Genomic DNA, 15,221 nt, shown 5'->3' with positions numbered 1-15,221 from the left:
AGTTGAGAGAACGAGCGAGAGGGAGAGATGAGGGCAAATAGAAAGGAAGGAGGGAACAGGGGAGGGGATGGAGGGGAGGGGAGGGGTGGGGTGGCAGCCTGTTGCTCATGATAATCAAATAAGCTCGTCGTACTCCACAAAACCAGTGCCTGTGCATACATGGAGCAGAGTTAAAAGAGGAGCAGAGGAACCTGAAACACATTTATTCTTTCATGTGCTTTATTCTCAGCAAAGTCACAGCAGTTGAGGGATGATTCAGAAGCACAGTGAGTATTTTTATGTTTATTTTTGACATCATGTACTTCATATCTCTTGACTTGAGCTTTGTCTGTAATAAGTCACACTTGAAGAGTTTGCTTCATGCAGCTCAGAATTTGTTTTGACAGATAGTAGTTGCAAATGCTGATTAAAAAAAAGGTTTAAAAAAAAAGCCATTTTTACAAATTATTTTCAATGGCTGATGTATGGGAATAGGTTCTATCAACTTGTATGATTTTGATGCTGTTCTCTACTTTGCAGAAATATCTTGAACTATTTAATTATGCAATGCACTGCTTCAGAATGCAGCAGATTTCAAGACTGAGCTAATTAAATATCAGGTTTAAAATGATTTTATGTTTTATTTTCAGTCTATTAAGCCGTTTACAATATGTCTTTAACAGATGACAGTGATTTGCATGCTGGACACACTGCACATACTCCATGGTAACAAGGCGGCAGTTACATTACAGTGTGTTATGATCTGTCAACATTTCCTGATATCTCATCAGAGGGTCAGTCTTGTAGAGAGACATTTTCCACATCAGGTTCTGAAGGCAGGGGTTTACATTTATAAATGTGTTCACAGTGTAATTTGCGACTACGCTCTAAAATCAAACTTCAAAATGTAAAATTATAGGGAAACTTTTCATGGTGAGAGCCACTTCAAGTCTTCAAATAGTGAGTCATGGCTGATGTTGCGTTACAGCAAATCCATCCAAGGGATCATTTTCAACACAGCGCGTGGCCTCAGTTTGAAGATTATGTTAGTGGCTCGGAATGTGATTATCAGTCCACAATGCAAATGCCTTTGTATGACGCTGGATCAGTGATATATGATACGCAATAGATCATCCTCTCTCCCTCCTCCAGGTAATTGGTACTATAATGAGATGAACTAATGACTTTTTCCTGTTCTAACAGCTAATACTGACTCTCCAGAAAAAAAGGGGCCACCAAAGTAATTATAATCTGCTATTCCCAGGTGTCTTTATGTGTAAGGTATCTGAGATAGAAATCCTGAAGTGTCATTAGAGGAGATCGAAAAGTCACAGTCCCAGCAGCAACACTATTTCCCTGAGCACTGGTGGGTACGCAGAGTGATCTTCAGTCAGTGTTCAGAGTCAACAAATCGAGTGATGGATGTGCTTTGAAAGTGTAAGTAGGATAAAAGTCCTTTTCTCTGTTCCTGAAAACACCATGTTTTTTCCACTTGCTTTGAACAATGTCAGTTTGGTTTTTACAAAGATCTTAGATTTTGCTCTACAATAATATTAGGATGGGCATTTCCAAGTGCCTATTAGTCCACATTGTGCTACAACAAAAGAACTGACACTAAATTCTTCCTATTATAGTGTGTACAGTTAAGGGGGAGTTTATATCTTACATCCTGTGACAGAAATGCTGTGATTTTCTACACCCTGCAGACGTTACCATCGAACAAATGTATCTGATTTCTTTGTGTAGCGCTGTTCTCATTTGTCAGCGGCAGAAAAAGCCCTTTGTGGTTGTTTCCCCGGTCCATTTATTCCATCTCATCAGCTAAAGTACTTATTCTCTCACAGTTTAATAGTGCTAAAAGTGCAGGTCTTTCTGCTTGCATTTCTTTGATCGGCCTTTGCTTGCCCTTTGTTTCACCTTATCCTTCAGGGACCTGCTTTATGTCCTGGTGAAGAGATCTGCTAAAACACTTTGTCGAACTGACAGACAGTCTCATCTTCACTGTTATGAGGTCAAGCCTGCCTGCACACGCCTTGACTTAGTTTTGTATCAGATGTCTGTGATAAAGAAATTGTTTATACAGCCTAGGGCGATTAGATGTTTAACAGGAAAAGGGCATCAAAAAATGAAGAGACAGTCAATATTGAGAACTTAATGTTATGCAATCTTTATATAATCAAGTTATCGGAGCACTTACAAAGTGTGAAAGTGTACAATCATCCACTTAGATATGAAAAAAGCTTGGGATGAATAAAAACAAAGGAAAAAACACAATTATGCATTCAATATGATAAAGTTCTGGTAATGGTGAAATGTTTTGGTGCTGAGTAAATGTTGTAAAGTTTTCCTGGGCTAAGTGGACCAGGCATAATGTGGAACAGCGATGCAGAAATGTGGGGATTTGGTCGGCTCAGACACTGTCTGGGGGATAGAGTGCTTTAAGAGGAAGGACAGACAGACAGACAGACAGACAGAGAGCGAAGTGCTGGGAAATAAACTGTGGACAGAAAATGACAGAGGTGTGATTATTCCCATTTGCTCTTTGCATGGGAGACATTTTATACTGGAATGGCATTTCTAAAGGTTTCTGTCTTTTGATTACTTTAGTATAATGAGTCCAGCTTTAAAAGAAAAAAAAGACAGAAAGAGGAGGAGGCATTTTTTTTTAATCAAGATATAAGTTATGTTCATCATTTTGAATAACAGAATTTGAATCCCAGCAGAAACTGAATCAATGAAGCTCATATCATCTGTACTACTTACCTGTGGTTAACTCTGAAACTGTAGGCTTTACATTGTGGTGGACCACAGAGTAGGGGGTTCCGTTCCTGCCCTGGAGCTGCATGGAGGTGTATATACGATTATTTTCAGTATGCATTAAAAAAACATTTTTGTTTACAACTATTCCCAACTGGAATGGCTGTGAGGAAAATTCTGCTGGGGTAAAATAGCTTCAGGCATGCTTGGCTGCTTCAATATTTAACCAGATTTAAGAGAGAGAGACTGAGAGAGACAGAGCGAGTGAGAGAAAGACAGATCTGGATCTTGGCAGCGTTTGTGGTCCATTTCTGGAAACACCACCCTCTTATAGTCCATTAGAGGATGGTGAGTTGTTGAGTGAATGAGAAGAGAATTGGTTGTTTGGAAGAAAAAAGGACATTGCAGTCTGAATGACTATTATACCCAGGATAGAGTGCAGGATAGACTCCATTTTCAAGTGGCATCTATCATTTCTCCTCTTTCCAAAACATCTATTGTATATCAAGAGTGTTTAATGCACACTGATGCCGAGCCAGTAAGTATTAACATGGTCGTCAAACAAGAAAATAAGAGGACACTGTGCACAGCTGTCACTGGAAGGAATACAGCCTGTTAAATATGTTTCACTTTAATTGTGTCTCAGAGGTTGTGATTCTCATCAGAAACACTGATCACTCATAAAATTACCATGTGTTTGGATTTCACAGGCTGAGTCAAGTCTGTGAAATCCTTTATTTTGAGACAGATTGTGCAAATGTGTCCAATTCAAATTTTTTTGGTCAAATTTACTCACTACTTCTACCACTAGAAGCCAATAGACATCATCATTAACTGCGATCTTTATGTACAAAGCTTGGAGGATGATGATCAGTCACTGTGTTTATTTTAAGAAGCAAATGTGCCTCAATCAGCACCATCTACTCTCTACGAAAGACACTCCCTCTTGACTGATAACAAGATTTACACGTCTTCTTTTGCCTTGCAATGATCATTATGGTCATTGAAATCATTTCAATCAATTTTAGTGGCACTGAAGCTCTCCGAAGCACTAAAGCCTCTTGAGGAGGGCAATGTGGGAAATGCATGCGCGATTCAGCCAAGCAACAGAGACTCAACCAAGTGACTCACCAGGCAATCTGGAGAACATGCCCCGTGGCTTAGCTGTGATAACGCTGGCACAGAGAGAGGCCAGACCTCAGCCGATCTGGTGGGGAGAGCAGGCTTCGCCGTCTTTGCAGTGTTTCATCTCTCCATCCGAGATAGACTTCATCCCCAGAGGAAGCATCTGAGGCTCAACAGAGCGTAGAAGAGAAAAAACACTAGTTTAAAAAAAAAAAACAGAAACGCTCCTGTGACTTTGGAGAAGAAAAAGTACAATCGGTTAAAAGCAAAGTGAGAAATCAAACAATCCCGAGGGGTTAAGTGTGATTTAATGTAGTAGAAAAGCAGCATAGGCCTGTGTATGTCCACACAAGTGATGCATTGTAGGTGTATCAGTAACATCTGCCGCATTGAGGGAGTGTGTGAGAAATGGCAGATTTGTAGCAGCAAAAAGGAGCGATGTAACAACCTTTGAAATATGACATTCATTCTTGTGTTTTGGCTTTGTTCACTGGCTATCAGTGTTTGGATAAATGAAACTTGTTCCCAAAATAAAGCAAAAAGTTTCCTCAGAAGCAACCCTAAGGACCCACTGAATATTTAACACTGTAGTAAAAGATGATCACAGCAAAGCCCCCCGAACCCAAGGCTGTTTCACATGTGAACTCCACCATGATGCTAGAAAAGAGTGTCAGAGAGGAGAATTTAGGGTGGGTTTGCTCTAATTTCATGGGTAGAAGATGGTGCTGACTGTAATCAGTGGCTCAGAGAAGCTGACAGTGCAGGTGCCTAATAACTATTCTGTGACACATTTGCATCCCAGATTTAGAAGCTAAGGCCTTCTTCCTGAACCAAAATTGGTAGTAATGCACATGCAGGCACTGACGTCTTAATTTCTGACTGGCTAACCTGCCTCCCCCTAAATTACTGTAATTAATTTAATTAGTTTGGACAGAGGCCACAAGGTCCTCAGTGCACTGCTGATGCACAATAAACATCTTCTGTTGGCTTTTCTCTATTGTTATAGGATTTTGTTTTTTTTCCTGTCTTTTTTAACTTCATCCTTGTGATCTTAGAGCCTGGAGCAAACATTGATGTTGGTGCGTTTACACTCAGTAAAACCTTACTAACAGTGTGATTGCAAGTCAGTTCACATACACCTTAACCAAACGGGAATAAAGTGTGCAAGAGTTATACAATCAGACACTTCAGAGGTATTCCAAAGGCTTCACTCATTAAATATACCTGTATCTGTAACTGCACAGAACAGCTGCATTTATTTTATTATTTACCCAGACTGCTCTTGGTAACAGATGTTCAGGGAGTGTAATGTAAAGTTTGTCCCTTGGTACATGATGTATCTAGATCAGTGATCATGTAATCATGCAAAAATGACACAGGGCTAAGAGATGCTTTTGCGAACCACAAGTCTATAACAACATCTTCATTTCATTTGACTCTTGGGAGTAATATGCTGAATAAATGATGCAGTCTTTGCAAAGTAGGTTTCATTGATTTCATTTTCTGGTAGACAAATACACCATATGTCTAAATTTCACCCTAATATCCCATGGAAGCCTCTCGTGACCACAGTGATGTTTCAATTTTGATATATGCTATTTGGATCTGTGTTTTATCATGTTTAATTTCTTCAGCTGAAATGTAAAGTCATGATTCTAACCTCAATCACAGACTCTTTTTTGATGAAACATTAAAGCCAATAAATGTATTTCTTATGCTGCAAGATAAACTTAAAGACCAGTGTAGACTGGTTTACAAGGGACACACAAGGAAAATTTACATATTGTTAAATTCTCATTTACTAATGTTTTACACCTCTGTCTTTATAAAACAGATTTACTACTTGATGGTTTGTTCTGGAAAGTTAGTGGTAGTTTTGCCATTTTGAAGAGAAGTAAGTCAAACAACTCATGGTTCATTAATTACCCAGAGACAAGAAAACGATACCTGAAGAGTTTTATTAACTGCAGTCTGATTGTATCATCCAGTTTATCATTTATCTTAATTATTTGGAATTTATTATATATTTTGGAAACACACAAAAGACAGGCTGTTGGAATCTTCCTGTTATAGTTTAACAACATGAGAAAATTTTTAATGATGGGTTTTATGTTCTCATTACATATTTTCCCTAAGTGAATTGTTATCACAAAGAAACTCTATCAGCATATGTTTTTTTTCCCTTTTTATAATCACCACTGGACATTTGGTCAAATAATCAATAATCAAAATAATGCACTGTAATACTGATTTAAGAGGTAGGGCAGAATGTTAAGTTGTGCTGAAAGATGCTTTATTCAGTAAATGCAACATGCTGCAAAAAGTGAAATTATTACTATATGTTATTGGGTTATTTTATCTACAACCATATGTCATTTTATATTTACAGGGTCATTATAAGTCATTATATGTTCATAGATTTGCTATCCTGTGAAAATCATACCTATCTCTATAAAATCCATGTGTTTTCCAGTGGATCTGGGAGGCTTTTTAAAGAGTAGCTTAAGGATTGGGAGATTTTTCTGGATCCCATAAAAGAACACTCCATTCTTCAGGTTAAAACCCTCAAAATCAGCACTACTGGAGATCTGGGACTTAGATATGAAATCTAACTAAACCTGTCAGACAGTTTATTGAAGTAAAAAAGTACAATGTAGGTTTTGGAGTTGGATATAAACACTCATAACACAGAAGTACTGAAGCCTTAGAATTATCTTAACCCATAAAGACCGAGTGCTACTTTTATGGTAGTTCCCAAAAAATTTTTTTTTTCTATATTTAACTTTTCTGAAGTGCTTTATCACCATTTACTATAATATTATCCTCTGTGTTTTGCATTCTTTTCAGTGAAAATCAGGTGTTGGTCTATATTTAATTCACTGATCATGTAGATGCTCATAAAAACTCTGAGTAAATTCAAAAGTTATGATTTTACAATAGAGAAAACTTGAGAAAAAGTGACTCTTTCAGTAGGGATATCAGTGACTGAACATACAAACAAGCATCTACGAATTCTGTCATGGATCCAACTCTATGTGTTTTACTGGTGAATCAGTGTTGTAGAAGATGACGGTGTTTCCATGTTCACTACGGAGCCTCTGAATGTCCAAATGGGTCATATCTGATGACCATGAAAAGATGAAAAACTACATTTTACACCATTTATTTACATGTATTGATAGAATTAGTGCACAGGTGTCAAACATGCGGCCCGGGGGCCAAATCCGGCCCACCAAAGGGTCCAATGCGGCCTGCGGGATGAATTTGTGAAATGCAAAAATTACACTGAAGATATTAACCAATGGTGTCAAAATCCTTTAATTCAGGTTCCACATACAGACACATACAGTCCAATTAGATTTCAAGTGGGTGAGACCAGTAAAATATTATCATAATAACCTATAAATAATGACAACCCCAAATTCTCTCTTTGTTTTTTTGGTGTAAAAAGGTAAAAATACATGAAAGTGTTTACATTATCAAACTATACTTTTACAAAAAAACGTAAATAACCTGAACAAATATGAACAAATGGAAATGTCTTAAGAAAAGTAAATGCAATTTTACCAATATTCTGCCTGTTACTAAATGTTTTGTGCAATTTTAATGCACATTTGTAAATGATAAACTGATAAACCTAAGCATAATATTGTTAAAATTGCACTTGTTTTTCTTAAGACAATTCAAGTTGTTCATCTTATTCAGATTTTTAAGATAAATTTGAAGATGTAAACCTGATCATAATATAATTTTACTTTTTTCACTGTTATTATTTTACTGCTCTGGCCCGCTTGAGATCAAATTGGGCTGTATGTGGTCCCTGAACTAAAATGAGTTTGACACCCCTGAATTAGTGGATCAATAGATATTAAACATTATAGATGAGTAGCTATGGGTTAAAGTTGTATATGTGTATGAGTGTGTTATTGTTGTTTTCTGCTTCTTCAGGTGACAGTGTGCACGTGGGGACATGAGCACCGGGATGTGATCGGACCAGTAAAGATGACCCTGCTGGGAGGTGATGGATCCGACTACGACTATAGCGCCTTGAGCTGTGCCTCTGACACCTCCCTCAACCCACCACCTCTGCATGAAGAGGAGGCTCGAAAAGGGGCCTTTTACAACAGGGCGCAGCTTGCCCCTGACCTCGGTGGTATCCATGGAGACACACCTCTGTCCAGTGCGCGTAAAGTCCATGTCATCATAAATGTGGGTGGCCTGCGTTATCAACTGCCTTGGACCACCTTAGAGGACTTCCCCCTGTCTCGTCTGGGCCAGCTGCACCTTTGCAGTACTTTTGATGACATTATGCGCATCTGTGATGACTATGATGTCACACATAATGAGTTCTTCTTCGACCGCAGCCCGTGTGCCTTCCGTACCATCCTGACCTTCCTGAGGGCAGGTAAGCTTCGCTCCCTCAGGGAAATGTGTGCACTCTCCTTCAGGGAGGAGCTGCTCTACTGGGGGGTCCCTGAGGAGAACCTGGAGTGGTGCTGTCGCCGGCGTCTGCTGCAACGCATGGAGGAGTTTGAAGCAATGGAGCGAGCAGAGGAGGAGGAGGAATTCTTAGAGGATCTGTTGGATTCAGACAGTGGAAACAGAGACCGTGGTGCAGAGTCCAGGCTGAATCGGTGCATGGCCCAGCTCAGAGACATGGTGGAGAGGCCTCACTCTGGCCTCCCAGGGAAGATCTTCGCCTGTTTGTCAGTGCTGTTTGTCACCATCACTGCCATCAACCTGTCCATCAGCACCATGCCGGCTATGAGGGAGGAGGAGGAGGCGGTGAGTGGACAAATTGCACATACAGTTATGCTCTTAAACTTATTGCCTTCAAAAGGCTGATGCCAAGTGGACAGAGCAGTGGTTCATGAGTGGTCCAACAATGGGCTTTTTATTTTTATCAAGCAACACTCATGGGGCACTCATACTCATCACTTTAACCCACAAAGACCCAGCGCTTGTATTATGTCAGTTCCCATTTTAATTTTTCTCGCAATTTGACCTTTTTAAAATGATTTATCACCATTTATTATACTATTACTCTCTGTATTTTGTGAAATTTCAGTGAAAATCAATTATTTTCTTGTATTTAATTTACTGATCATGTAGATGTTCATACAAACTCAGATCAAAGTTGAGGGTTATCACATCAGAAACAGAGCAAACTGAAGAAAAAGTGACTTTTTCAGTCAAATCTCTCATTAACTGAACATAAACCAAGTGTTTCCATCCACTGTCATTGATCCAACAACATGGGGTTTTACTGGTGAATCAATGTTGTAGAAGATGACAGTGTTTCCATGGTAATGTCCAAATGGGTCATATCTGATGACCATGAAAAGTTGACAAACTGCCTTTTACACCAATTATTTACATGTATTGATAGGATTAGTGGATCAACAGGTATTAAACGTGTTAGATCAGTAGATGGTTTTGGTCACCAGTGGCTGTTTGGGTCTTTATGGGTTAATACTTTCGTGAAATTTTCAAAAAATGTTGTTGCTATGTAAAAAAATCAAGGTAAATGGAATTACCATATTTGGTTCCTTACCTGTAAGTGGCAAACAAAAAAACAGAATCCAAGAAGTATATATAAAAAAAATACATAAGAAAAATACATGTAAGGTGAAAAGAGCATCACTTTTAGAACATTAGACCAACGTAAGTGCTGATCCAGACACCTGTCAACATCCGCATTATCCCTTTGAACAGGGGTCACCAATCCTGGTCCTCGAGGGCTGGAATCCTGCATGTTTTAGATGTATCCCTCTTCCAACACACCTGATTCAAGTGATAAGCCTATCATCTAGCTCTGCAGAAGCCTGATAATGACCGTCAGGTGTGCTGGAAGAGGGAAACATCTAAAACATGCAGGATACCGGCCCTCGAGGACCAGGATTGGTGACCCCTGCCTTTGAACATCATTCCTTACATTAGTACCTTTACTTCATGGTACCTAACAAAGCAGGTACTCTCACTGTTCATGCAGAGGTGGACCTTACAGACCCTGTAGACCACATTGGACCTGAGATTGTTGACTCACTGTCCTCACTGTCACTGTCTTGTAATGTATATGGAAATTACCAAAAATAGTCACCTGCCCGATAAAGGTTTAAGGACATTTTTTTTGTTTGTTTTTTTTTTGTTTTTTACTTATGACAGCCCCACCAAGTCCCTTTGCTACTTTTGTGGCAGCTCCCAAATGATTTTTTCTCTTTTTAACCTTTCAGAAGTGATTTAACACAATTTATTACAACATTATCACCTACATTTTGCAATTTTTAGTGTAAATCATGCATTTTCTTATATTAAATTCACTAATCATGTAGATGTTCATCATAAATTCAAGAATTATTATATCAGAACAGAGAAAACTGAAGAAAAACTGACTTTTTTCAGCAAAGATATCAATAACTGAATGAAAAGCCTGTCCCCCTTCACTGTCGTTTGTCAGACTACATGGGTTTTATTGGTGAATCAATGTTACAGACGATGACGGCATTTCCACATTCACTAGCCTCTGAAGGTCCAAATGGGTCATATCTGATGATCACAAAAAAATGACAGACTGCATTTGACCTCAATTACTTGCATGTATTGATAGGATTAGTCAATCAAGCATGTCAGATCAGTAGATTCTTTTGGTTGCAAGTGGCTGTTTGGGTCCAAAAATCAAAAGAAAGGCAATTAATTCAACCAAACTAACATTTACATATATCATTAAATGTCCATACATTTTCCTAAGTGGTGATTGAGATCAATTCCACCAGTTTTAGTATTTTTTGCAACAAATTCCTAATTAGCAGCAGCAAAGGGGAATGACAACAGGCCTGTCCGTGTATTAGATTTATGGGTCTTTACTCTGATGTAAAGGGAAGGCTGTGTGTTGTAACTGGACACAGATATTGGACACAGTAACTGACTTAGAGAGGAGGCTGAATACTCTGGAAACCGATGGTAATTGAATTGCAGAATGATTATAAATTGTGTCAAGGTTTTGAAGTCTTCCTTTGCGAGCCAGTCTATAAACTATATCCCCTTAGGCAAACAGAGGGAGAATATCTAATAATACCCTAGATGTCCCTGAGAGTCCAGGAACTGCAGTAAATACTGTAGTTACATCACACAAAAACCTACTGAGGGAGTTGGGGTTTTGTCTTTACTCTTCAGCAGATGTGAAAACAGCTGTGTTCAGAAACTACACTGAGGTAAATTGACTTGTTATTTTGAAAAGCAGTCATGGTGAAACACTGGAGCACGTCTCGTCTGTCATGTCACTTAAAAACGACAAAGGAAGCAAAGAGCTGAGAAGCAGTTGTTTTGCCAGATTTGCAAAATGTATTAGAACAGCTCTTGTTCTGTGTTCATGAAATGCTTTCATTATTATGTCTGACTTCAGTCACAACCATAATTAACACCCTGATGTCTTTAGTCAAATCAAAATGGAACGCACGCAGATTTGAATGGAATCTTGATTTGGTATTTGATGAAAACACAATGAATTACTTTGCATAAATGATGTTATGGTGGTTGTAAATTCTCTGCTTTCACTTGTTTTCAGGTTTGAAGGTGCTAGTATATGTGATAAGGAAAAAGGAAAACCAAGTGTTGCAAGTGGGAAATTAACTTCTAACTTTCTGCTTTGAGTTAGAGATCTATTATAAATTATGATAGTCATCATCATTACATCATCCTACATATTCCTTTCCACAGAAATCCCTCTGCTCCATCAATCAAAATCCATGTTCTGAAAAAATAAATGGAGAAGAAAAAGAAACAAAAGACATTACTTCATCTGTTCAGAAGATTACACAATTCTATTCTCACTTTAGTGTCTCTCAGTTAATTAAATAGTATCCTGTTCCTATTCTAACAGCTTCACTGTTTCAAGTGTTGCCTTTACAAGTGCACAAGTGTTCCTGTCTCTGAGAATGAGCGGGTTCACTGCAGGTTTCAGGTGCTTATGCTGTACACAGATCTACTCAAACCATATGGGAGTGAGTTTCATAATAATATTTTTAACACAACTTTCAAAGTCTCTGCATTGTGAAATGCTCTTAACTGTATCTCAGCAACACTTTGAATCAGGATTATTGTTTAAAACACTAGAAAAACTGCAGCTGTGAGTTATTGTGTTTTAATAAGAATACTGAAACTAGCAAGATGTTGAAATTTGTTTTCCCTTCTTCCTTTTGTTACATATAGTCAAATTAATTCTAGATTAAAATTATAGACATTAATACCTTTAACCTTCTACTTCCTTCTATAGATTTAAAACTTGAAATGTCCTCATTTTTACACTGTTTATGTTGTTTTTTCAAGTTGAGTAATCAAGCCAGTAAAAGTTTTCAAAAATAAAATAAAATAAAATAAAATAAAAAAATATAGAGATGATGCATAAAGGAGTGAAACATGAAACCATACAAGGCAATAATAACTACAAAAGCTCCAGTGCTTAAGGTAGAGTGCTAAAATAAGGTAAACACTTCTAAGAAATACTTGAAATTTCCCATTGGTAAGAATAAGAATAAGAATAAGAATAAGAATAAGAATAAGAATAAGAATAAGAATAAGAATAAGAAAATTATTATATTATTATTAGTAGTAATTGTCGTAGTATTTGTGTATTTTTATTCATCTCAAGAGTGCCACAGTTTCTATAATTTCAGTTTTAGCACAGTTTTGGAAAAATTAATATAACCTTTTAAAAATACGCAGGATTTTCCCCATTTCATGCATACGATGTTCAATGAAGTGCAACAGTTTTGATAATAGATAAAGTGTGTGATGAGTCATTTCTTTTTTAATCCATTAGTTATGGAAAAGAAAAACTCTCACAATTTCAGATAAGTGGACACATAAAATAAAATAAATAATAATAAAATAAATTGTATCATCATCATCATTGTACCATCCAAGAACAGACCAATTAAATCTACTTTCCAATTAAGGAGCACAGAACCTGGAATCTTAACCCCCTTTAAATCCAGATACTTGGTCAATACAACACATTTCAAACAGGACACTCATACTAATACTAATACTGCCTAAAAGTCAAACTAATGAATTATTAAATCTTCACTAATACTCTGTAAACTCTCTGAAGGGGGAGAATACAATCACAAGTGTTGCTAATGGTATATTTAGGGTGTATGCGTAATTAGATAATATAATACATATATATATATATATATATATATATATATATATATATATATATATATATATATATATATATATATATATATATATATATACATAAGTTAATTAAGTGTAATGTGCTGTAGAACTCCCAGCAGAACATTGTATTTCACATTAAAGTGGCTCCCTCTAGTGATTACAACCATCACTCACACAATACCATCGATGCCTGACTCAAATATGTTTCTTCAACAGGGCACGTGCTCCCAAATGTGCTATAACATCTTTATCGTGGAGACCGTGTGCGTGGCCTGGTTCTCCCTGGAGTTCACCCTGCGCTTCATTCAGGACCGCAGTAAGCTCACCTTCCTCAGACAACCCCTGAACCTGATCGACGTGGTGGCCATCCTGCCCTACTACATCACCCTACTGGTGGACAGCACCTCCAAAGGGGAGAAGAGGCTGGGATCAGGCAGCAGCTACTTGGACAAAGTGGGTTTGGTGCTGCGTGTCCTGAGAGCCCTGCGGATTCTCTACGTGATGAGGCTGGCTCGCCATTCTCTGGGCCTGCAGACTCTGGGACTGACCGCACGCCGCTGTACAAGAGAGTTTGGCCTGCTCCTCCTCTTCCTCTGTGTAGCCATCGCACTATATTCCCCTTTGCTGTATTTGATTGAGAATGAAATGGCTACAACACAGGAGTTCACCAGCATCCCTGCTACCTACTGGTGGGCTGTGATCACCATGACAACAGTGGGATACGGGGATATGGTGCCGAGGAGCATCCCTGGTCAGGTGGTGGCTCTAAGCAGCATCCTGAGTGGGATCCTACTCATGGCCTTCCCTGTCACATCCATCTTCCACACCTTCTCACGCTCATATGTGGAGCTGAAGCAGGAGCAGCAGAGGTTACTGCAGAGGAGGACACATTTTCTGCTACGGAGCCGAATGGCCGGTCTGGGCAGCAACCTCTCACTGGAGAGTGATATGCTCTTCCCTATAGGGTCGTCTGACACCAGAGACTTGGATGACTGAAGCGTTCACAGTCATTTCCAATCACGGAAATGAAAGATGGCATATACAAGAATAGAGTGAGTCTATTGGAGATAGTGGAGGTGTGATAGCCCAACACATCAGACAGGAAAACATATGGAAAATGTCATAGTGGCAGAAGCAAAAAAAAGTTTTTTTTATTCTTCCCAGAGATGTGTAGCATTGACTGGATAGACCCTATGAAAGAGAGAAGAGAATGAGGAGAGGAAAAAAAAAAATCCTGGAAAAAAAGTGCATTACAGCTTGGTAACAGTTGATCATATATAAATCACAAAACATAGAAGTATTCAAGCACAACAATGACATACAGTTTAACAGTCATATGCTAAAACAAACACACAACATCCAGAAGAGTGAAGTATGTGATATGATATTAAAAAAATAAAACTTAAAGAGCACAAACATAGCACCCCTACAGTCCAAGTACATAGTGATGTTTTTTGATGTTTTTTTTTTTTTCTTTTTCCAAACATTTTAATGGGTTTGTTGTAAAGTGCTCCTGGGAGTCATTGTATTTAATGGAAGATGCTCTTTGCTTTTGCCCCTAGGGTTAAGTGAATTTTTTAAAGCAAAAAATTTAATCCTTTGTCCATTGAAGCATTAAGGATTTTCATTTTACTCTAATAAAAAAATATGTTGGATTTCTTTATATCCCCCACTCTGACACTGGCTAATTTTAACATTTTAACTGCCCCTCTAATTCTTCTTCTTGAAGTTTCATATGCAATTTTTTGGTAATTTCTGAACAAACTGACGCATTAATGTGTGTGAAATTACTGTAATTGCTGTCCATGGCTGTTAATAATAATAATTTATTTCTTTTCTGAAAGTGATTTCAATTGAATTTTGTCTTCTTTGCTTGTTTCCTTGTCGCTTCTTGTTTAAACACTAGATGGCAGTATTGTGTAACTCTCAAAGGACAAGCAACTTTGATTTAACCTCCAAATGATACAATGTCTTTTACTTATTTTATTTATTTATTTTTTTTAAGCTTTATCTTTCAGTTCGCCATGGATGAGAGAGGTTTCCTCGGTGTTATATGTATATTTTCTTTTTTTGTTTGTTTTTACTTTGATTGATTCTAATTAGATTTTAGCGGTAAGACATGTGGTCAACTTAATTAAAGGTTTATTTCAGTTCATTTTAGTTCTAGAATCATAAAC

At 37.9% G+C, this 15,221-nt stretch overlaps 1 protein-coding gene across 2 annotated transcripts; it reads left to right on the top strand.

The window, feature by feature from the left end:
* Positions 1 to 237: 237 nt before the first annotated feature.
* On the top strand, positions 238 to 14,629 carry kcng1 (potassium voltage-gated channel, subfamily G, member 1). 2 transcript variants are annotated; one of them, XM_030139035.1, is made up of 3 exons: positions 238 to 266; positions 7,810 to 8,646; positions 13,261 to 14,629. In XM_030139035.1, exons 2-3 carry the CDS (start codon positions 7,864 to 7,866, stop codon positions 14,038 to 14,040), a joined length of 1,563 nt encoding a protein of 520 aa, XP_029994895.1. In that variant the 5' UTR covers positions 238 to 266; positions 7,810 to 7,863; the 3' UTR covers positions 14,041 to 14,629. The 2 variants fall into 2 exon arrangements, with proteins under 2 accessions (XP_029994895.1, XP_029994893.1); XM_030139033.1 differs by lacking the exon at positions 238 to 266 and adding an exon at positions 1,250 to 1,416.
* The last annotated feature ends 592 nt before the right edge of the window (positions 14,630 to 15,221 follow it).

The sequence above is a fragment of the Sphaeramia orbicularis genome, chromosome 7 (genome assembly GCF_902148855.1).
Source record: "Sphaeramia orbicularis chromosome 7, fSphaOr1.1, whole genome shotgun sequence".
Taxonomy (NCBI): domain Eukaryota; kingdom Metazoa; phylum Chordata; class Actinopteri; order Kurtiformes; family Apogonidae; genus Sphaeramia; species Sphaeramia orbicularis.
The sequence above is the reverse complement of the archived record's forward strand: the minus strand, read 5'-3'. Positions and strand labels throughout refer to the sequence as shown.